The following is a 24,011-nucleotide window of genomic DNA, read 5'->3' as shown; positions in this document are numbered from 1 at the left end:
AGTTGGATCAGGGTTTCATCTAAATCTTCCTTTGACAAAAATTTTCAGTTTACTATCCTATTTAATATGTTCCAGGCTGCTATGCTGTTTGTCGGGAAAAAAACACCAGGAAGGAGACACAGTCTGGCCACAAGAGGCTGGTGAGTGGTGAGGCAGTTTAAACTTTGCTTTGAGGAATCTTGGATTCTTTGATCACCTTCTGGGGAATGCAGTGAATGTTTAGGAAAATTATGGAAAGTTACATATTTTGCTATGAGTACCAGCTACAATACTACATCTGATATGGATTAAGTTAGTTTCCTTTCTTGCTGTTTATTTATTCATGTGAGTTAACTTAAAAAAAAAAAACAAAAAAACTTGGGCTCTTAATTGAAACACGGGGAAAAATTCAGACTGTACAAAGACGCAGATAATGAGAAGAAAGTCTTTTAATCCAGAACCCCATTCCCCTACTCCACATTCCCTCGCCACTCCTGCATCCTCCTTTTCAGATGTAATCCCAGGGTCAATGCTTAAAGAAACTCTTATTGTTAAGGTGATCCCTGGGGTCCAAAAAGTTAAACATCGAACTACAGAATCGCTCAAGTCGGTTCCAGTTCCAAAATTAAATCACATACTCTACTGAGAGTGCAAAAGAGAAAGCCTTGCCTTGTCTAACATTATGGCTGGTAAATGGATACAAGATTGCAAACCGAATTTAAAAATATACACTACATTTAGAATTCCTGAAGGACAGAGAACAGGATTCAGGCACTTTCACGGCAAGTGGTTTATTAATTGAAATAAGGTCCCCTCTAGGGTGTAAACTCCATGAGGGCAGGGACTTCACCACCAGCTTTCACTGCAGACCTTGGCATACAACAAGGGTTCACTGGACAAGGGACCGCACAAGCCTACACAGAGACCGCGGCCCACAAGCCAGGACAGAAATTGGAGCAGCAAACGTCACGTGAGTCGCCCTCCCCTGCACGTGCCCCCGACCCAGGCAAGGCAGCTCCGGACCCACCCCCACCAGAGACTTCACCAATCAGGGAAGGAAAGTTAAATTTGGCCAGGCAAGGGGCGGTCCCAGATCGTAATCTCCAAGTAGCTGCGTCTTGCCGGCTGGGCCCACTTGTCGCCGAGTCTCAGGCACTTGTCCTGCCTGCTAGCCCTGACTATACAGGCCACATAGCAACTGGGAGGCGCAGAGGAGCCAGAGCAGGGCAAGGCGCATGCGTGTTGAGCTGAAGCCCAAGGCGGAGTTTCAGACAGCAGTGAAGATTATCTCCAGTACGCACGCGCGCAGCAGCCCTCGCCGGCAAGACACACGCGGCGCGGCGTGGTGACGCCAGTGCGGCCCGAGGAAGGGGCGGGGCCAGGGCCGGGGCGGGACTTCCAGCTCCTCCCGCCCACCTCCATCCAGACTCTCCCTCCCCCTCCTACCCCCACACTGGGCCCCGTCTGCGCTGGGGTGCCTTCGTCGCTTAGCGTTGTGTCGGCCTGGCCCGGCCCGGCCAGAGGGCAGATGCCTGGAGCTGCCACCGGCGCCGCCGCCGACTCGGCCGGTGGCGGTGTGGGAGACGGGCGTCCGACCCTGGGCCGCTGAGTGTGACGGACGGGGCCGGGGGCCGCCTGGCGCCGCGGCGTCTGAGGCTCCGCGCGGACCATGTATTTCCTGAGCGGCTGGCCCAAGAGGCTGCTCTGCCCTTTGGGGAGCCCGGCCGAGGCGCCTTTCCACGTTCAGTCCGACCCCCAGAGGACTCTCTTCGCCGTACTGGCCCCAGCTCGCCTCAGCATCTGGTACAGTCGGGTAAGTAGAGCCCCTCGCCGCTTCCTCCCGGCTTCCCGGCACCATCCCGCCCCCAACTTCCACCCAGAGTCTGGGACCCCTGCCCCTTCGTACCAGACCCACTCGTCTTCGCCGTCCTTGTTCCGCCTCCTTGGTTGCGCGAACCCCCGGATCTGGACACGTCCTCTGGCCAGGGCTCCGGGGTGGATGCCGTCGCTGCTGCCCCAAATCCCTGCACCTCCCTGCGTTGGGCCGGCGGCCGCGCACAGTGCGGACCCCACGCGCTCCTTCGGCCGAGTCCAGACTTTCCTTCCTCTCTCTTCCCCCATTCGCCGAGGAACAAATTTGGTTAAACTTTTCACAATTAGGAATCTGGCCGCTGTTGTGTTCCTGGTCCTACCTTGCTTTAAAGGCCATTGTTTTGAAGTTGGGGAAAGCCTGTTGGGCTTTACCCAGTCAGTGCCAGACTTGACATGCGGTGATAACATTTCTACAACTACAGCCAGAGGTTTTTTTTTTTTTTTTAACTGAAGGTCTGGTAACCCAATTCCTCGCCTTGCCCTAACATCTCTCCACTTTTAGGTCAGTTATTTTCTCTTCAGCTCTTGGACTCTTCTGTAGAGAATTATAGGGGGCTTAGTAGGAGCTGAAGTGGGACTCAATCTCTCCGCTCGCCTCCTGGTATTCGCACCTGGAAGTAATAAGATTTGGGAAGCGCTTGAACCAGTGTTCTGTTTTTGCTTTCTGTGAATCGTGCTTTTTTATTTCTTGTATCTAATTAGTCAGTGGTTGAAAGAATAACTTAAAAAATAACTGGTGGATTTCCTTATTTTCCTTGAACGCTGCTACAGGTCTGTTTATAAGCAACAGAATAGAGTATAAAAATTTCCCCCCACCCTCCCAAGAGAAGGCAGTGCTAATCTATGTCAGAGTGAAGTTGTTATCCTTTGAAAGCTGATTTTTACCAGGTGGAAATAGGTTTCGACCTTAGCTTTGTTAGATACATGTGAAATACTGGGTTTAATCAAATTAGTTAAAACTGTCACATCTGTGTGACTATTTGAATGCCTGTAAGGCCCTTGACTATCCTCACACACAGCCCTGGTAAAAGTAATGATGAGATTTAGGTATTTCTGGTATCTTTTATATGACTGTAATAGTTAGGTTTTAAATTATAGTGTTTGCCATTAAGTTTTGGCTGATTTAATTTTTAAATACGTCTCAGAACAAAACAGGGCTTTGTGTTGTTTTGTTGTCACAAAACAGCAATGTGACACTTCTGTCTGGTGCTTGATTGCATGTTTTTATGTATTGCATATCATGTGGTTCTTAAATGAGATATTCATTTACATCATGTATGCCACTTGAGTAATTTCTTTTTGGTTTGTATATGTTATTTTTAAGGCATATAAAAATAATTAGGAGGGAAATTTTAAATTGCCTTCTGAACTTTAGTTCATAATTTCACTCTAATGTAACAAACTGTAAAGCCTGAAATATAACTTTCCTTAACTCCATAAAGGACAGGCCTAACTTAATTTTATCACCCAACACCTGGTGGCTCAGCTGGTGAAGAATCTGCCTGCAATGCAGGAGACTTGGATTCTATCCCTGGGTCCGGAAGATCCCCTGGAGGAGGGAATGGCTACCCACCCCAGTATTCTTGCCTGGAGGATTCCATGGACAGCAGAGCCTGGCAGACTATATTGAGTCACAGAGAGTCAGACAGGACTGAGCGACTAACACAACTTAATTTTAGGCATAACTAAAAAGCCTCTTAATGAAAGTGAAAGAGGAGAGTGAAAAAATTGGCTTAAAGCTCAACATTCAGAAAAGTAACATCGCCGCATCTGGTCCCATCACTTCATGGGAAATAGATGGGGAAACAATGGAAACAGTGTCAGACTTTATTTTTTTGGGCTCCAAAATCACTGCAGATGGTGATGGCAGCCATGAAATTAAAAGACGCTTACTCCTTGGAAGGAAAGTTATGACCAACCTAGATAGCATATTGAAAAGCAGAGACATTACTTTGCCAACAAAGTTCCATCTAGTCAAGGCGATGGTTTTTCCAGTGGTCATCCATGTATGGTTGTGAGAGTTGGACTGTGAAGAAAGCTAAGCGCAGAAGAATTGATGCTTTTGAACTGTGGTACTAGAGAAGACCCTTGAGAGTCCCTTGGACTGCAAGGAGATCCAACCAGTCCATTCTAAAGGAGATCAGTCCTGGGTGTTCTTTGGAAGGAATGATGCTGAAACTCCAGTACTTTGGCCACCTCATGCGAAGAGTTGACTCATTGGAAAAGACTTTGATGCTGGGAGGGATTGAGGGCAGGAGGAGAAGGGGACAACAGAGGATGAGATGGCTGGATGGCATCACGGACTTGATGGACATGAGTTTGAATGAACTCTGGGAGTTGGTGATAGACAGAGAGGCCTGGCGTGCTGCAATTCATGGGGTCTCAAAGAGTCGGACACAACTGAGTGACTGAACTGAACTGAAACTTAATATGGGCTTCCCTCATAGCTCAGTTGGCAAAGAATTGTCTGTTGGTAAAGAATCGTCCGGTTTGATTCCTGGGTTGGGAAGATCCCCTGGAGAAGGGATAGGCTACCCACATTTAGTATTCTTGGGCTTCCCAGGTGGCTTAGTCGGTAAAGAATCCACCTGCAATGCAGATGTGGGTGTGATTCCTAGGTTGGGAAGATCCCCTGGAGGAGGGCATGGCAACCCACTCTTAATATTCTTGCATGGAGAATCCTCATGGACAGAAAAGCCTGGTGGGCTGCAGTCCATGGGGTCACTGTCAGACACGACAGCGACTAAATGCAGTACACAGCATAAACTTAATATGAAGGAAGAATAGACCAGAAGCCTGTAGACTACTTTATCTGTAAAAGAAACAAAAATGTTCCTTGACTTTCTTAGGGATATTGTGAATGTTGAGAATATCAGGGTTTTATTGTGTGTGTTTTGTTTTGCTTTTGGACTTAGATAGTAAACACATCTATGGCAGTCCTGGTCAATGTAAAACTGGTCATACCCCTTTCCTTCAAATTCGAATGGTGCTCACAGATTGCTGGGGCCACTATCATTAAGATTGTGCAAAAATTTAGGTTGTGCAGTGTATGGGTTCAGAAGTATGTGGAGGGAAATTCAGGAATACCTTAGAGGAGGCTCCATGGTACTGTAAGTTCACTTATGGTTAACTTTGAACTCTGACATCACCATCACTTTAGAAATCAAGTATTGGACGAGATGATTTTAAAGTTTATAACTGGGTGAATGGGGAAACAGGTGCCAGACTCCAGTGTTTATTTTGATTTTTTAAATTTCTAAACTTAAACTATGTAAGTTAAACCTATCTAAGTTAGGTTAACAGACTTCTTTTAAAAGTGAAAATATCTCTAGCTAAATTGAGTAGCTATCAGTCATTCCTATGTAATTTAGAGTGAACGGGTTTAAAATGTTTGCATGAGAACATGAAAGCTTTGATTTTGGAGACATCGTATATGCAAGTAATTTTACAGAATAAAGCGAATTTTGAAGATCTGAAGAAGGGTTTTATGGAATTTGAGGTCTTTAAAGCAGCTTGAGGGCATTTAAAGACATGGAGAAACATGCTCAAAGAGATATGAGGATATAATACAGTTTGCTTTCTTAAAATTTTGTTAGGGCTCTTTTAGTAAGTTAAATTCACTTAGGAGGAATGCATTTTTAAAAAGAGAAAACTAGCCTTGTGGGAGGAATGTGCATTTAATAGTCTAGCTGTTTATTTATTTATTTTAATGTCTAAAAGAATAGCTGCCTGGAAAATGTTGATTAGACATGAGGCTATGAAAACAGTAAAATAAAATCTCTAAGAATAATGTGTGCATTTTGTGGGTTTTCTAGTGAGCTTTTATCTATCTCTTATAGCGACTGTTGTATACCCTATGTAGCTGTTTGGGATCTGAGTGTTAAGAGTCATATCTCGTCAAAATTCTTTCCTGACTTCAAATTTGAGAAGTGTAGTAGAGTGCTTTTTAGATGTGTTGATAACTAAGTTTCTGTTGATAGTCATTTTGCTTTTGATTTCGTTTTTAGTGTGAGGGTGTGACTCATTTTCATTGTAACGTGTTGGTGTAAATTTGCTTTCTCTACTTAGTGAATCTTTTAGGAGTTTTAAGCTACTTAATTTACAACAAAGATCATTCATATATTTTGGAACCAAAAAAGGGGACTCCAAAAAGGTTTGGTATGTCTGTTAGATTGGGGTGCTAGAGATGCGAGTTCCTTGATGGAACCGTTGATGATGTATTTCTGCCAAGGGTATTGTAAAAGGACTGATTTCAGCTTTGAAGATGAAGCTGCTGGTTAAAGCACATTATGATTTATGATTGACATGGGGGTTGTATGAGATAAATTGTGTTTTGTACTGTATCAGAGAGCCTAGAATTATTCCTTTAATATACTACTTAACTGTGGCTATAAAAGTCTCTGTGAACCACAGAATGATACTTTAGAATGCTGTAATTCTAAATTAATCTTATCTTAATTTTAAGGTCATTGATTATTTTAAATATATGAACACTTTCTGTGAAAAAGATAGTATCAATAGGCAGTGTATGAAAAGGATTAAGGGGACATACTGTATGTGAGAGAAAAACATTCTGTTCAAAGATGCTAGTATGTTAATATAAATGAAAATTTTGTGAGTAATCACTGCTAATAAAAAGGTGAAATAGGTAGAATTACTGGACTTACGAAATATAATAAATTGTATTTGAGCAACCCTGAATGAAAACTTATCCTCTTTTTGCTGTGTACTAATAATGGAAAACAATGAGATGGATATTCAGTCAGGTATATGGTTAAGATGTCATGGAAAAACTCAAACAAACTTTTTGGTTAACCCAACAATTTGTGCCTGTATTTTTCCAGCTCTCTCATTTCTCACGCTTTCAACCCTATTCTGTTAATGCCTCCAAAGAGCCTTCCTTATAAAGCCACTGCTTGGAAGTCATTTAGGGTTCACTGTTGGTTAAAGGATGAAGTTCAAGCTCCTTGGTTTAATATCAGAGACCTTCCTCTCTTGGAATGCTCTCTTGCCCTGTCTCTGCCTATCAGAATATTACCCAAACCTTAGCTTCTGTTGAAATTGTGCTCTGAGTCATTCTTTATTTACTATAATTGTTTTTGATGAACACTGTTTTTCATTGAGTTCATTGTTTTTGATGAGCAGTACTGTTTGTAGTGTAGTTTTTCACACTTGGTTTATTTCTCCAACTGGATTGTAAGTTTCTGGAGAGCAGAAGTGATCTTATTTATTTTTAATTGAAGTATAACTGATTTACAGCATTATGTTAATTTATAATCTTATTTTGTATTTATGTTTTGCACAAAGATGTTTAATAAGCATTAAAAAAATGAATTTAAGATATCTGTCCTATGCATAACATGTACTTTTTCAAGTTTTAATAATTTGAAGATTTTTAAATGTTGACATGTAATTTAAAAAATGTGATGATATTAAATTACAACTTAAAATCAGAAAAAATTGTATTAGGGTTGTGAAAGTTAAGGTAAATTAAATCCCTTTTTTTTTAATACCCAGCCCAAATTATATTAGAAAAGTTGTACATTATTCATAATAGCCAAGATGTGGAAGTAACCTAAGTATCTGTCAATGGATGAATGGATAAAGAAGATGTAGTATATATGCATAATGGAATATTGTTTAGCCATGAGAAAGGACATCTTGCAGCATATATGGAAGGACCTAGAGGGCATTATGCTAAGTGAAATAAGTCAAAGACAAATTATGTATATGTCACTTATATATATATATATATATGTGATCTGAGAAAGCGAAATGGATAGAAACATACTAGAATGGTGGCTATGAGGGGATAGGGAGTGGTGGAAAAGGGGAGATACTGATACGAGAGGATAAACTTCAAGCTGTAAACTGAATAAGTTCGTGTACAGGATGGTGATTATAGTTGATAATACTGTATTATATGCTTGAAAGTTGCTTAGATGAGAGTAGATTTTCAGTGTTTTCTCTACAAAAAAAGAAATGGTAATTATGTAACATGATACATGTGTTAGCTAAGACTGGTGGTAATCTTTTTGCAATGTATAAGGGCATCAAATCAACATGTTGTACATCTTAAACAGTGTTGTATGCGAATTGTATCTCATTAAAGCTGGGCAGGGGTGGTGGTAGAAGTGCTACCTTATAAAGGGTCTTTCTTTAATTATTAGGTAATCTGCAGTTTGCCAGAACTTAAATTACTGTGCAGTATTATATATAGCCAGTTGAACTCCTTGTTCCCAGTGTATATTTATATTGATGTGATCTGTAATTTGGTAGTGGGACCACATGTGTGTGCTTTTAGTTTTTCAGTCTTGTCTGACTCTTTGCAACCCCATGGACTGCAGCCCACCAGGCTCCTGTATCCATGGGGATTCTCCAGGCAAGAATACTGGAGTGGGTTGCCATTGGCTTCTCCCGGGGATCTTTCCAACCCAGGGATTGAACCCAGGTCTTCCACATTCCAGGCAGATTCTTTACTGACTGAGCCACCAGGGATAGGTAATTTGTTATTTGTGTGGATTCATTTCAGATTTCTGAGGAGATCAGTGTACATCTTTGTGTGTCTCAAGGCAGTGGTGGGGGAAGAGTAATTTGGTTCTTCACTATAGGCCTCCTTATCTAGTGTTTGCCTCCTTATCTAGTGTTTGACTATCAGTGCTGGGAAAAATGTATGGAATATTCATATACTACATTTCAGCTTTCTAGATTATCTTCCTCCTCTATACTGTGATTCACTTATTTATCTAAAGTATGGTCTCAAACTAGAACAAGTTGCCTGAGAGTCTAGCAGCCTTTAGTTAAAGGTATCTAGTCAGTGAACATAATTTTCATACTAAACTGCCACAAGGAAGAAGTTAATTTACGCTGTGTATCAGGGTCCAAAATAATGATGTTCCCAAATGAAAAAAATTAAGATTCGGGCCAGTTAGAAACTAACAGCAGTATCAGTAGAGGTGCATGCTTAATGTCAGTCAGTATAGTTTCCATTCACTGCATCTTTTAATCACTGAAATAAAAGCTTCTATAAGATTCAAGTCTGTGATTGAGAAGGCTTTCTTTTCTGGTTATCACCTGCACTCTGAAGAGATTTGGTGTTGGCTGGTTCTAAGACTGAAATGTAGTAAGCCTAGGTTGACTACAACCCTGTAACCTTCTGTGCAAGTTACGGCACAGTATTACAGGGACCCCTGACTTTTCTGTGAGAAAAGAGGACCTTGAGGTGAGATGGAGAGGAAGGAGTTCAGAGCTGATGGTCAGTGGAGTTGAGATTTTAGTGACTGGATTCCCCTCCTCTTACTTCAGATCCTAGTGAAATGGAATGTAGACCTAAAGTGGAACTACTTGTTGGGAGTCTCTAGTGCCAATCCATGAAAGCTGGAAAATAAACATTTCTAGAAGCCTTGAGTCCCTGTTTAACTGCCCACTATACAGGCACTACAAGGAAAGTTTGAAAACTTTTGATGCAAACACAGTAAAATAAAATTTAAATACTTACTCTGCCAGACACTGGTGCCAGGATGTGAACTCTTCCAGACACTGGTGCCAGGATGTCAACAGTACACAGAAACAGTCCCTGCCTGCATGAAGCTTCTGCTTTGGTCAAGGGAGATAGGCAGCAAACACATCCATATGTCAATATAATGAGTGCCGTGGAGAAGAGCAGAGTAAGGGTGTCAGGGAATGTTTGTGTGGCATTGTTCTTTTAGCTAAGATGGTTGGAGAAAGCCTCCTTAGGGAGGTTGCATTTCAGCAGAGACCTTAAAGAACTTAAGTGACCAAGCCACTTAGGTATCTGAGAGAAGAACATTTCAAAAAGTTCAGTTCTGATGCTCAGTCGTGTGCAACACTTTGCAACCCCATGGACTGCAGTACATTCGCTTCCCTGTCCTTCACCAACTTCAGGAGCCTGCTCAAACTCATGTCCATCTAGTTGGTGATGCCATCCAACCATCTCATCCTCTGTCATCCCCTTCTCCTCCTGCCTTCAATCTTTCCCAACATCAGGGTCTTTTCCAATGAGTCACCTCTTGGCACCAGGTGGCCAAAGTATTGGAGCTTCAGCTTCAGCATCAGTACTTCGGATGAATCTTCACAACTGATTTCCTTGAGGATTGACTGGTTTGATGTACTTGCATTCTGAGGGACTCTCAAGAGCCTTCTCTACCAGCACAGTTCAAAAACATCAATTCTTCAGCGCTCAGCTTTCTTTGTAGTCCAGCTCTCATATCCATACAGGACCACTGGAAAAACCATAGCTTTGACTAGATGGACCTTTGTTGGCAAAGTAATATCTTTCCTTTTAAATATGCTGTCTAGGTTGGTCATAGCTTTTCTTCCAAGGAGCAAGCGTCTTTTAATTTCATGGCTGCAGTCACCACCTGCAGTGATTTTGGAAACCAAAAAAATAAAGTCTCTCACTGTTTCCATAGTTTCCCATCTATTTGCCATGAAGTGATGGGACTGGATGCGATGATTTTTGTTTTTGAATGTCGCGTTTTAAGCGAACCTTTTCACTCTCCTCTTTCACTTTCATCAAGAGGCTCTTTACTCTTTCTTTGCTTTCTGCCATAAGGGTGGTATCATCTGAATATCTGAGGTTATTAATATTTCTCCCAGCAATCTTGACTCCAGTTTGTGCTTCATTCAGCCTGGCATTTTGCATGATGTACTCTGCATATAAGTTAAATAAGCAGGGTGACAGTATACAGCCTTGATGTACTCCTTTCACAATATGGAACCCTCCTAGCTACGCTTCAACAATACATAAACTGTGAACTTCCAGGTGTTCAAGCCGGATTTAGAAAAGGCAGAGGAACCAGAGATCAAATTGCCAACATCCGTTGGATCATCAAAAAACACGAGAGTTCCAGAAAAACATCTATTTCTGCTTTATTGACTATGCCAAAGCCTTTGACTGTGTGGATCACAAGAAACTATGGAAAATTCTGAAAGAGATAGGAATACCAGACCACCTGACCTGCCTCTTGAGAAATCTGTATGCAAGTCAAGAAGCAACAGTTAGAACTGGACATGGAACAACAGACTGGTTCCAAATCTGGAAAGGAGTATGTCAAGGCTGTATATTGTCACCCTGCTTATATAACTTATACGCAGATTACATCACGCAAAATGCTGGACTGGTTGAAGCACAAGCTGGAATCCAGATTACAGAGAGAAATGTCAGTAACCTCAGATATGCAGATGACACCACCCTTCTGGCAGAAAGCGAAGAACTAAGAGGCTCTTGATGAAAGTGAAAGTGGAGTGTGAAAAAGTTGGCTTAAAACTCAACATTCAGAAAACAGATCACAGCATCTGGTCCCATCACTTCATGAAACAATGAAAACAGTGAGAGACTTTTATTTTTTTGGTTTCCAAAATCACTTCAGATGGTGACTGCAGCCATGAAATTAAAAGATGCTTGCTCATTGGAAGAAAAGCTATGACCAACCTAGATAGCATATTAAAAAGCAGAGACATTACTTTGCCAACAAATGTCCATCTAGTCAAAGCTATGGTTTTTCCAGTAGTCTTGTATGGATGTGACAGTTGGACTATAAAGAAAGCTGAGCGCCAAAGAATTGATGCTATTGAACTGTGGTGTTGGAGAAGACTCTTGAGAGTCCCTTGGACTGCAAGGAGATCCAACCAGTCCATCCTAAAGGAAATCAGTCCTGATATTCATTGGACGGACTGATGCTGAAGCTGAAACTGCAATACTTTGTCTACCTGATGCAAAGAAATGACTCACTTGATAAGACCCTGATCCTGGGAAAGATTGAAGGCAGGAGGAGAAGGGGATGACACAGGATGAGATGGTTGGATGGCATCACTGACTCGATGGACATGAGTTTGTGTAAGCTCTGGGAGTTGTTGATGGTCAGGGAAGCCTGTTGTGCTGCAGTCCAGGGGGTTGCAAAGAGTCGGACACAACTGAGTGACTAAACTGAACTGTTGTCCCATGTTCAGTTCTAACTTTCGCTTCTTGATCTGCATACAGATTTCTCAGGAGGCAGGTAAGGTGGTCTGGTATTCCCATCTCTTGAAGAATTTTCCACAATTTGTTGTGATTCATATAGTCAACGACTGTGGCGTAGTCAGTAAAGCAGATGTAGATGTTTTTCTGGAACTCTTTCCTTTTTCAATGATCCAGCGGCTGTTGGCAATTTGATCTGTGGTTCATTTGCCTTTTCTAAATCTGACTTGAACATCTGGAAGTCCGTGGTTCATGTACTGTTGAAGCCTGGCTTGGAGAATTTTGAGCATTACTTCGGTAGCCTGTGAGATGAGTGCAATTGTGTGGTAGTTTGAACATTCTTTGGCATTTTCTTTCTTTGAGATTGGAATGAAAAGTGACCTTTTCTAGACCTGTGGCCATGGCTGAGTTTTCCAAATTTGCTGGCATATTGAGTGCAGCACTTTCACAGCATCATCTTTCAGGATTTGAAATAGCACAACTGGAATTCCATCACCTCCACCAGCTCTGTTCATAGTGATGCTTCCTAAGGCCCATTGACTTCTAACTCCAGGATGTCTGGCTCCAGGTGGGTGATCACACCATTGTGGTTATGGGTCATGAAGATCTTTTCTGTAGAGTTCTTATGTGTGTTCTTGCCACCTCTTAATATATTCTGCTTCTGTCAGGTCCATACCATTTCTGTCCTTTATTGTGCCCATCTTTGCATGAAATGTTCCTTTGGTATCTCTGATTTTCTCAAAAAGAAAGATCTTCAAGAGATCTCTAGTCCTCCCCATTCTATTGTTTTCCTCTATTTCTTTGCATTGATCACTGAGGAAGGCTTTCTTTTCTCTCCTTGCTATTCTTTGGAACTGGGTATATCTTTCCTTTTCTCCTTTGCCTTTTGCTTCTCTTCTTTTCACAGCTATTGTAAGCCCTCCTCAGACAACCATTTTGCCTTTTTGCATTTCTTTTTCTTGGGGATGGTCTTGATCCCTGCCTCCTGTACAGTGTCACGAACCTCTGTCTATAGTTCTTCAGGGACTCTGAATATCAGATCTAATCCCTTGAACCTATTTGTCACTTCCACTGTATAATTGTAAGGGGTTTGATTTAGGTCATACCTGAATGGTTTAGTGGTTTTCCCTACTTTCTTCAATTTAAGTCTGAATTTGGCAATAAGAAGTTCATGATGTGAGCCAGTCAGCTCCCCATCTTGTTTTGCTGACTGTATAGAACTTCTCTATCTTTGGCTGCAAAGAAATTTATAATCAGTTTGATTTCAGTATTGACCATCTGGTGATGTCCATGTGTAAAGTCTTCTCTTGTGTTGTTGGAAGAGGGTGTTTGCTATAACCGGTGCGTTCTCATGGCAAACTCTCTTAGCCTTTGCCCTGCTTCGTTTTGTTCTCCAAGGCTAAATTTGCCTGTTACTCCAGGTAATCTCTTGACTTCCTACTTTTGCATTCCAGTCCCCTATAATGAAAAGGACATTTTTGGGGACTGTTAGTTCTAGAAGGTCTTGTAGGTTTTCAAAGACCCGTTCCCTGATAACTCAGTTGGTAAAGAGTCTGCCTGCAATGCGGGAGACCCCGGTTTGATTCCTGTTCGAAAGATCCCCTGGAAAAGGGATGGGACACCTGCTCCAGTGTTCTTAGGCCTCTCTTGTGGCTCAGCTGGTAAAGAATCCCCCTGCAATGCGGGATACCTAGGGTCGCTCCCTGGGTTGGAAAGATCCCTTGGAGAAGGGAAAGGCGCAGTTCAGTTCAGCTCAGTCGCTCAGTCGTGTCCGACTCTTTTTGACCCCATGAATTGCAGCACGCCAGGCCTCCTGTCCATCATCATCTCCTAGAGTTCACTCAGACTTGCATCCATCAAGTCCGTGATGCCATCCAGCCATCTCATCCTCTGTTGTCCCCTTCTCCTCCTGCCCCCAATCCCTTCCAGCATCAGAGTCTTTTCCAATGAGTCAACTCTTCGCATAAGGTGGCCAAAGTACTGGAGTTTCAGCTTTAGCATCATTCCTTCTAAAGAAATCCCAGGACTGATCTCCTTCAGAATGGACTGGTTGGATCTCCTTGCAGTCCAAGGGACTCTCAAGAGTCTTCTCCAACACCACAGTTCAAAAGCATCAATTCTGCAGCGCTCAGCCTTCTTCACAGTCCAACTCTCACATTCATACGTGACCACAGGAAAAACCATAGCCTTGACTAGATGGACCTTAGTCGGCAAAGTAATGCCTCTGCTTTTGAATATACTATCTAGGTTGGTCATAACTTTTCTTCCAAGGAGTAAGCATCTTTTAATTTCATGGCTGCCATCACCATCTGCAGTGATTTTGGAGCCCAGAAAAATAAAGTCTGACACTATTTCTACTGTTTCCCCATCTATTTCCCATGAAGTGATGGGACCAGATACCATGATCTTTGTTTTCTAAATGTTGAGCTTTAGGCCAACTTTTTCAGTCTCGTCTTTCACTTTCATCAAGAGGCTTTTTAGCTCCTCTTTGCTTTCTGCCATAAGGGTGGAGGTTATTGCTATTTCTCCCGGCAATCTTGATTCCAGCTTGTGTTTCTTCCAGCCCAGCGTTTCTCACGATGTACTCTGCATATAAGTTAAGTAAGCAGGGTGACAGTATACAGCCTTGACTTACTCCTTTTCCTATTTGGAACCAGTCTGTTGTTCCATGTCCAGTTCTAACTGTTGCTTCCTGACCTGCATACAGATTTCTCAAGAGGCAGGTTAGGTGGTCTGGAATTCCCATCTCTTTCAGAATTTTCCACAGTTTATTGTGATCCACACAGTCAAGGCTTTGGCATAGTCAATAAAGCAGAAATAGATGTTTTTCTGGAACTCTCGTGCTTTTTCCATGATCCAGCGGATGTTGGCAATTTGATCTCTAGTTCCTCTGCCTTTTCTAAAACCAGCTTGAACATCAGGGAGTTCACGGTTCATGTATTGCTAAAGCCTGGCTTGGAGAATTTTGAGCATTACTTTACTAGCATGTGAGATGAGTGCAATTGTGCAGTAGTTTGAGCATTCTTTGGCATTGCCTTTCTTTGGGATTGGAATGAAAACTGACCTTTTCCAGTCCTGTGGCCACTGCTGAGTTTTCCAAACTTGCTGGCATATTGAGTGCAGCACTTTCACAGCATCATCTTTCAGGATTTGAAACAGCTCAACTGGAATTCCATCACCTCCACTAGCTTTGTTGGTAGTGATGCTTTCTAAGGCCCACTTGACTTCACATTCCAAGATGTCTGGCTCTAGATTAGTGATCACATCATCATGATAAGGGAAAGGCTACCCACTCCAGTATTCTGGTCTGGAGAATTCCATGGACAGTTGATGTGGTCACAAAGAGTCAGACATGACTGAGTGAATTTCACTTTATAGAACCGATCAGTTTCTTCAGCATTACTGGTTGGGGCATAGACTTGGCTTACTGTCATCCTGAATGGTTTACCTTGGAAACGAACAGAGATCATTCTGTCGTTTTTGAGGTTACACCCAAGAAATGCATTTCAGACTCTTTTGTTGACAACAAGGGCTACTCCATTTCTTCTAAGGGATTTTTTTCCACAGTAGTAGATTTAATGGTCATCTGAGTTAAATCACCCATTCCAGTCCCATTTTAGTTCACTGATTCCTAAAATGTCGATATTCACTCCTGCCATCTTCTGTTTGACGACTTCCAATTTACTTTGATTGAACCTAACATTCTAGGTTCCTATGCAGTATTGTCCTTTAGAGCATTGGACTTTACTTCCATCACCAGTCACATCCGCAACTGGGTGTTTTTGCTTTGGCTCTGTCTCTTCTTTCTTTCTGGAGTTATTTCTCCATTGATCTCCAGTAGAATATTGGGCACCTGCTGACTTGGGGAGTTCATCTTTCAGTGTCCTATCTTTTTGCCTTTTCATACTGTTCATGGGGTTTTCAAGGCAGGAATACTGAAGTGGTTTACCATTCCCTTCGCCAGTGGACCATGTTTTTTCAGAACTTTCCACCATGACCTCTCCGTCTTGGGTGCCCCTGCACGGCATGGCTCATAGTTTCTTTGAGTTAGACAAGGCTATGTGATCAGTTTGATTAGTTTTCTGTGATTGTGGTTTTCCTTCTGTCTGCCCTCTGATGGATAAGGGGCTTATGGAAGTTTCCTGATGGGAGAGACTGACTGGGGGGGAAACTGGGTCTTGTTCTGATGGGCGGGGTCATGCTCTATAAATCCTTACTCCAATTTTCTGTTTTGGGGCTGTGTTCCCTCCCTGATGTTTGACCTGAGGCCAAACTATGGTGGAAGAAATGAAGATAATGGCGACACACTGCAGCACTCAGTGCCCCGACCCTGCAACAGGCCACCGTCAACTGACACCTCTGCCGGAGACTCCTGGACACTCGCGGGCACATCTGGGTCCATCTCTTGCGGCGTCAGTGCTCCTTTCTCCTGGTGCACACAAGGTTTTGTTTGTGCCCTCCATGAGTCTTACTCGCCAGTCCTGTGTAAGTTCTGGCGGCTGTACGGTGGGGTTAATGGTGACCTTCTCTAAGAGGGCTTGTGCCATGCCCAGGTCTGCTGCACCCAGAGCTCCTGCGCCTGTGGCAGGCCGCTGCTGACTCACCTCCGCAGGAGCTGCTCAGACGCTCAAAGGCAGATCTCGCTCTGTGGCATCTTCTGGTGCGCACAAGGTTTTTTTTGAGCCCTCTGAGCGTCTTTGGCGGATATGGGTTTTGATTCTAAATGCGTTTTCGCCCTTCCTACCGTCTTGCTGGGTCTTTGCCTTTGCCCTTGTACATGGGGTATCTTTTTTTGCTGGAATCCAGCATTATCCTGTCAGTGGTTGTTTAGCAGTGAGTTATAATTTTGGAGTTCTCACAGAAGATGAGTGCATGTCCTTACTCCGCCATCTTGGGTTGGATTTTTTTCAGGTGAGAGTCCAAAGGTTCTGAGGAAGGAACTGCATGCTTTGACACCAGTGTAGTAGAAGAGTCAAAAGTAAGTGGCTGGAGTAAAATGAGTAAAGAGGATATTAAGAAATTCGTCAGAGACAAGGTTGGGGGTGGGGCATAGGGACATGCACTGATGATGCAGGGCGTTAATGGCCATTGTGAGGACTTGGCTTTTAACAAGCAGGATGGGGAGCCATTTGAAGGGTTTAAGTGAAGAGGAACTAAAAAGCCTCTTGATGAAAATGAATGTGGAGAGTGAAAAAGTTGGCTTAAAGCTCAACATTCGGAAAACGAAGATCATGGCATCCAGTCCCATCACTTCATGGCACATAGATGGGGAAACAGTGGAAACAGTGTCAGACTTTATTTTTTTTTGGCTCCAAAATCACTGCAGATGGTGATGGCAGCCATGAAATTAAAAGACGCTTACTCCTTGGAAGGAAAGTTATGACCAACGTAGATAGCATATTCAAAAGCAGAGACATTACTTTGCCGACTAAGGTCCGTCTAGTCAAGGCTATGGTTTTTCCTGTGGTCATGTATGGATGCGAGAGTTGGACTGTGAAGAAGGCTGAGTGCCGAAGGATTGATGCTTTTGAACTGTGGTGTTGGAGAAGACTCTTGAGAGTCCCTTGGGTTGCAAGGAGATCCAACCAGTCCGTTCTGAAGGAGATCAGCCCTGGGATTTCTTTGGAAGGAATGATGCTAAAGCTGAAACTCCAGTACTTTGGCCACATCATGTGAAGAGTTGACTCATTGGAAAAGACTCTGATGCTGGGAGGGATTGGGGGCAGGAGGAGAAGGGGACGACAGAGGATGAGATGGCTGAATGGCATCACTGACTCGATGGCGTGAGACTGAGTGAACTCCAGGAGTTGGTGATGGACAGGGAGGCCTGGCGTGCTGCCATTCATGGGGTCTCAAAGAGTCGGACACAACTGAGCAGCTGAACTAAACTGAGTGTGATGTGATACAACCTAAGTTTTAGTAGTGGCTGGATGCTGTTTGGATAGCATATGCATGGTAAAGTAGTAGTAGCAACCACAGCAAAATAGCATGAATCATGGCATTTGAAGTCCAGGAATAATCGGGCTTTTAGGATTGGTATCTGGTATATAGTGTCTTCCCTGGTGCCTCAGTGGTAAAGAACCTGCCTCCTAATGCAGGAGACACAGGTTCAATCCGTGGATCAGAAAGACCCCCTGCAGAAGGAAATGCCAATCCTATGGACAGAGGAGCCTGGTGGGTTACAGTATGTGGGATTGCAGAAGAGTCAGAGACAACTTAGCAACTAAACAATAATGGAAAAAGAAGGTCACACAAATGAAGCAGAATAAAAACATCTAGGTAAAGACATTTTGCTCATCTTCAGTGCTTGTGAATTATTGAAGCGATCCATTTTACTTGTAAATGTTGATTCTGAGTTTACTATGGACTGTGTGATTTACATCATGGGAATCAAAGTTTGCTGAATTTAGGTTCTTAACATAACTCACTCATGGTTTTTGTCTTGTCCTCAGAGTAACCTGTCCAGCCTAACTTTTAGACTTAAAGTTTTCTTTCAAAGTAATTTATATCTTCTTTATTCATGGAAAGCTAGCATCACTTGTGTGAATAGAGGGTTATTCATGAGGAGCAAAATGAATGTTATGAAAAACTAGTTTCTTAGATTACGTGAGAGATGGTTAGAAGTAAACTAGTACCTCATACAGATTTCCTCCTTACCAAAGTCAAAAGGACTGAGTAATTGAAAAAGTTTTATTTTCTCATATGTGATTAAATATTTAATATAGTGTTTATATGTCTCCTAAAGTGATGGTATAGAAATATTACATTCATAGCATTCCATTTACTGCTAGATAAAGTATTTATTATGCAGTTTATCCAATTAGAATACATTTTGTTGTTCAGTTGCTAAGTCATTTCTGCCTCCTTGACCCCATGGACTGCAGCACACCAGGCTTCCTTGTCCTTCACTGTCTCCCAGAGTTTGTTCAAACTCATGTCCATTGAGTCAGTGATGTTGTCAAAACCATCTCATCCTCTGTCATCCCCGTCTTCTCCTGCCCTCAGTCTTTCCCAGCATCTGTGTCTTTTCCAGTGAATCAGCACTTTGCATCAGGTGGCCAAAGTATTGGAGCTTCAGCATCAGTCCTTCCAATAAATATTCAGGACTGATTTTCTTTAGGATTGACTGGTTTGATCTCCTTGCTGACCAAGGGGTGTCTCAAAAGTTTTCTCCAGCACTGGAGTTCAAAAGCATCAATTCTTTGGCACTCAGCCTTCTTTATGGTCCGACTCTCCCATCCGTACATGACTCCTGGAAAAGCCATAGTCTTTATCAGCAAAATGGTATCTCTGCTGTTTAATATGCTGTTTAGGTTTGTCATAGCTTTCCTTCCAAGGGGCAGGTGATGAATTTATAATTTAATCATTTTAAAATATTCTAGAATTCAGACTTGCCACAGAGTGAGACATTTTTTTTTTTAATTGACTATCAAGCATCAATTGGTTGAAGTCAGGGTATCTCACTTTTCTTTTAAGCTTTGCTTAACCCTGTCTCCTCAAGTAATTTGACTTAGTCATAAATCATACCTAACTTTGCATATAAAATTTTGGATATTATTATAGCTATACTGTAGAATTTGCTGTAGCTTAATTTTAAGTTTTATTGAGGTGTATAAAATACATCCCGTAAGTGTGCCATGATTTTTAGTAAATTAATAGAGTTGTGCAGTCATCATCACTATCTAGTTTTAAGAGCATTGATAGCAACCTCAAAAGTACTATGCTCATTTGCATTCAGCTTCTGCTCCCCCTTCAGCCCCAGAAAATCATTGACTGCCTTTTGTCTCTTTGGATTTCACTTTCCTGTAAATTTCATGTAAACATAACCATATAATATTTGGTCTTGTGTCTGACTTTCATTTAGTATAACACTTTTGTGGTATACCTTTTTATTGCTGAATATTATTCCATTGTATGGATATACCATATATATATATATTTTTTAGTCCATTCCTCAATTGATGGATATTTGGGTTGTTTCTAATTTGGGACCATTGTGAATAATGCTACTGTAAACATCTCTGTATACTTTTTTTTTTTTTGCAGTTATGTATTATCATTTCTCTTGGGGAGATACCTAAGAATGGACCTCCTAGGTCATTTGTTAAGTTTGTGTTTAGCTTTTTAGGAAAATGCCAAGATGTTCCAATGTAGCTATAAAGTTTTATGTTCCCAACAGCAGTATATCAAGGTTTGTGTTTCTCCACATTCTTGTTAATATTTATTATTGTCAGTCTTTTTGTTACAGCCTTTTAGTAGCTTTGTAGTGATAGCTCATTGTGGCTTTAGTTTGTATCTTCCTGATAACTAAAAATGTTTGGCATCTTTTCATGTGCTTATTAGCTATTTGTGTGCCTCATTTGATGAAATGTCCATTCACATGCTTTGCCCATTCCTTTTTTTAAATTGGAGCGTTTGTCTCATTCAGTTGTTAAGAGTTCGTTATATATTCTAGATGCAAATTCTTCATCAGATATGCCTTGCATATATTTTATCACAGTCTGTGATTTGTCTTCTCAGTTTCTTAATAGGGCCTTCTGAAGAGAAAAAGTTTGGTTTTGGTGAAGTCTGGATTATCATTTCTTTTGTGAGTCATGCTTTTTGTGTCCTACCTAAGAAACTTTTTGCCAGTACAAGATCACAGACATGTTCTGTATTTTCTAAGTGTTATCATCTGAACTCTTATACATAGGTCTGTCAAATGTTTTGAGTTAATTATTATGTATGGTTTCAGGTAAAGATCTAAGATCAGTTTCTTTTTTTACATACAGATCCAATTGCTTTAGCATTATTTGTTAGAAAAACTCTTTTCACTATTGAATTGCATTGGCACATTTGTCAGAAATCTATTGACCATAAATGTAAAGGTTTATTTCTGTATTTTCTGTTCTGTTGATCAGTATGTCTATCATTGTACAAGGATCATCACACTGGAGCTTTTATAGCAAGTTGGTGAAAGTCCTACTTTTTGTTTTCAAAATTATTTTGCCTATTCTAGATCTTTTGCAATTCTGTATAGATTTTAGAGTCTTTGTCAGTTTCTACAGAAGAAAGAAAAGAAAAACCTTGCTTGGATTTTTCAGGAAATGACACTAAATCAGACACTCATAAACATGACTTCATTTATTTAGAATTTGAAAATTTTCTTTTGGCAGTATTTTTTAGTTTGCAGTGTACAGGTCTCTTACTTTTTTAAAGCTTATTTCTAAGTTGTGTTTATCTTCTATGATGCTGTTGTGAATGTAATTATCAGTTTCATCTTTAGATCATTACTGACATATATATATGAAATTGATTTTTGTATATTGTTCTGCAGCCTTGCCAAAATTTATTTACTTCAGTAGGTTTTTTTTTTTTTTGGTAGTGAGAACTAATAAATGAATTCAGCAAAATTGCAGGACATAAAATCAAGACGCAAAATTCAGTTGCATTTTTATATAGAAATAGTGAATATCCAAAAATGAAATTAAGGAAATAGTTCCATTCCACGGTAGCACCAAAAAGAATAAAATACAGAGTGTGAGGGGAAATGGATTAGGAGTTCAGGATTAACATATACACACTGCTGTGTGTAAAATAGATAAGCAAAAGAACCTACTCCTTAGCACAGGAAACTATATTCAATGTCTTGTAATAACCTATAATGGAAAAGACTCTGAAAAAGAGTGTGTGTATGTGTACACTTGATATAACTGTGTCACTTTTCTACATAGCTGAAGCTAATATACAGCTTGTAAATGAACTACATTTCAATTAAAAAATTGATATTAATAAAGAAATACTTAGAATGAAAATTAAAGAGGCTAAAGACATGCTAAGAACTACAAAAATTGCTGAAAGAAAGAAGATGCAAATAAATGGAAAGACATCCCATTTTTGTGGATTGGAAGACAATGTTGTTGAAATGCCAGGACTGTACTGCCAAAAGCAGTCTACAGATTCAGTGCAATCCCACCAGTGCTTTTCACAGAAATATGAAAATCCATTCTAAAATTGATATGGAAGCACAAGGGACTTCCTCTTCAGGCTAGCTGAAATTTTATCAATTTTTTAGATCTTTACAGAGAACCAACTTTTGTTTTTACTGACCTTAGTCTATTAAGTTTCTGTTTTCTATATTATTGATTTCTGCATTGATTTTTTTTTTTAAATTATTTTCTCCAGCTTGCTTTGGGTTTAGCTTGCTTTACTTTTGCTAGGTTGAAAACTTAGGTTATTAAGTTGAGGCATTTCCTTTTCTTAATGTAGGCATTTTCAGCTCTTAAGTTTTCTTCTAAGCACTGTATTAGTTGTATTCCATAATTTTTTTCTTTTGAACATTTTCAAGTTTACAATAAAATTGAGAGGAAATTGCCATTTCCTCCCCCGGGAGATCTTCCTGACCAAGGGATCAGACCTGAGTCTGCTGCAGCTCCTGCCTTTTGATTGGAGTGTTTAGTCTATTTCACATATGATTATTGATGTGGTTGGGTTTACACTAGATAATTTTCTATTTCTTTTCTATACTTCAGATGTTTTCTGTTTATCTGTTATGCCTTTAATCGCTTTGATTTCTTAAACATACTTTTTGAGTTATTTTACTGATGGTTGCTCTAGCAATTAAAAATTAATCTTATTACAATATATTGCAGGTTGATTTTGAATTAACTCTGGTAAAGTATAGAAAATGTTTCATCCCACTTTTTACTTTAATGCTTTTAAAATGGTAAAATATGCATAATATAAAATTTACCATTTTAATAATTTTTAGATGTGCAATTCTGTGGCCCTAAGTTTATTCATATTTGTGCAACCATTACTTTCATCCATTTCTAGAACTTTTTCATATTGAAACTCCATTTCTGATAAACAGTAATTCCATTTCCCCCTCCTCCCACCCCCTGGCAACCACTGTTTCACTTTGTTTCCCTATGAATTTGCCTGTTGTAGAAACACAATGTTTGTTAGTGATAGACTTAATTTACTTAGAATGTATTCAAGGTTCTTCCATGTTATATAGCATGTACCAAAATATGCTACCTTTTTAAGGCTGAATAATACTTTATTGTAGATGTATATTATAGTTTATCCATTCATATGTTGATGAACATTTGAATTGCATCCATTTTTGGGGTTGCTTTCACTTTTTGTGAATAGTACTGCTGTGAACATTAGTGCACAAATATCTGTTTCAGTCCCTGTTTTTAATTCACTTGTATATATCCAAAGTGAAATTGCTGGATCGTATGGTAATTCTCTGTTTGATTTTTTGAGAAATTGCTGGAGTTTTGTTTTCATACTGTTTTTTCACAGTGGCTGCACCATTCCCACCAGCAATACACAAGGGTTTAGATTTTCCCACATCTTTGCCAAAACTTTCTTTTTCCTGTTTTTTTTTTTTTTTTTTTTATGATGGCTATCCTGATGAGTCGGAGAAGGCAATGGCACCCCACTCCAGTACTCTTGCCTGAAAAATCCCATGGATGGAGAAGCCTGGTAGGCTGCAGTCCATGAGGTCGCTGAGGGTCGGACACGACTGAAGCGACTTAGCAGCAGCATCCTGATGAGTACAAAGTGGTATCTCATTGTGGTTTTGATTTGTGTCTCCCAGGCTTCCTTGGTGACTCAGTGGTAAAGAATCAGCCTGCAGTGCAGGAGATGCTGGAGATGTGGGTTCAATCCCTGGGTTGGGAATATCCTCTAAAGTAGGAAATGGCATCCCACCCCAGTATTGTTGCCTGGAAAATCCCACAGACAGAGGAGCCTGGAGGGTTATAGTCCACGGGGTCACAAAGAGTTGGACATGACTGAGCTCCCATGCACACACATAACATCACTTGTCATTGTGTATGCTCATTTATATCTGACTCTGTGGCCCTATGGAGTGTAGCCCACCAGGCTCCTTTGTCCATAGGGTTATCCTGGCAAGATTACTGGAGAGGGTTGCCATTTCCTCCTCCATGGGATCTTCCAGACCAAGGGATCAAACCTGAGTCTCTTGCAGTTCCTTCATTGGAAGGTGAATTGTTTACCAGTGAGCCACCTGGATTAAATACCTTTTAATGTGTGTGTTGGTTGCTTCTGTATCTTCTTTGGAGAAACGTCTCTTCAAATTCTTAGCCCATTTTAAAATCAGGTGATTTTGTTGTTGAGTTCTTGGCATTCTGTATTCACAGTTAGCCCTTGAACAACGTGAGTCTGG

The 24,011-nt window shown here is 41.0% G+C and overlaps 1 protein-coding gene across 2 annotated transcripts in view; it reads left to right on the top strand.

Moving 5' to 3' along the window:
• The first annotated feature begins 1,440 nt into the window (after nucleotides 1–1,440).
• LOC120864550 (guanine nucleotide exchange factor subunit RIC1) overlaps nucleotides 1,441–24,011 on the top strand; it is a 140,802-nt gene continuing 118,231 nt past the window's right edge. For both annotated transcript variants that reach the window (XM_040241677.1, XM_040241633.1), the window contains exon 1: nucleotides 1,441–1,792. In XM_040241677.1, the coding sequence (XP_040097611.1) occupies nucleotides 1,649–1,792 (144 nt within the window). In that variant the 5' untranslated portion in view covers nucleotides 1,441–1,648. The remainder of the gene's footprint in view (nucleotides 1,793–24,011) is intronic.

This window comes from Oryx dammah, unplaced genomic scaffold (genome assembly GCF_014754425.2).
Source record: "Oryx dammah isolate SB20612 unplaced genomic scaffold, SCBI_Odam_1.1 HiC_scaffold_1, whole genome shotgun sequence".
NCBI lineage: Eukaryota > Metazoa > Chordata > Mammalia > Artiodactyla > Bovidae > Oryx > Oryx dammah.
Note: the sequence above shows the minus strand (reverse complement) of the source record. Positions and strands in the feature narration are given on the sequence as shown.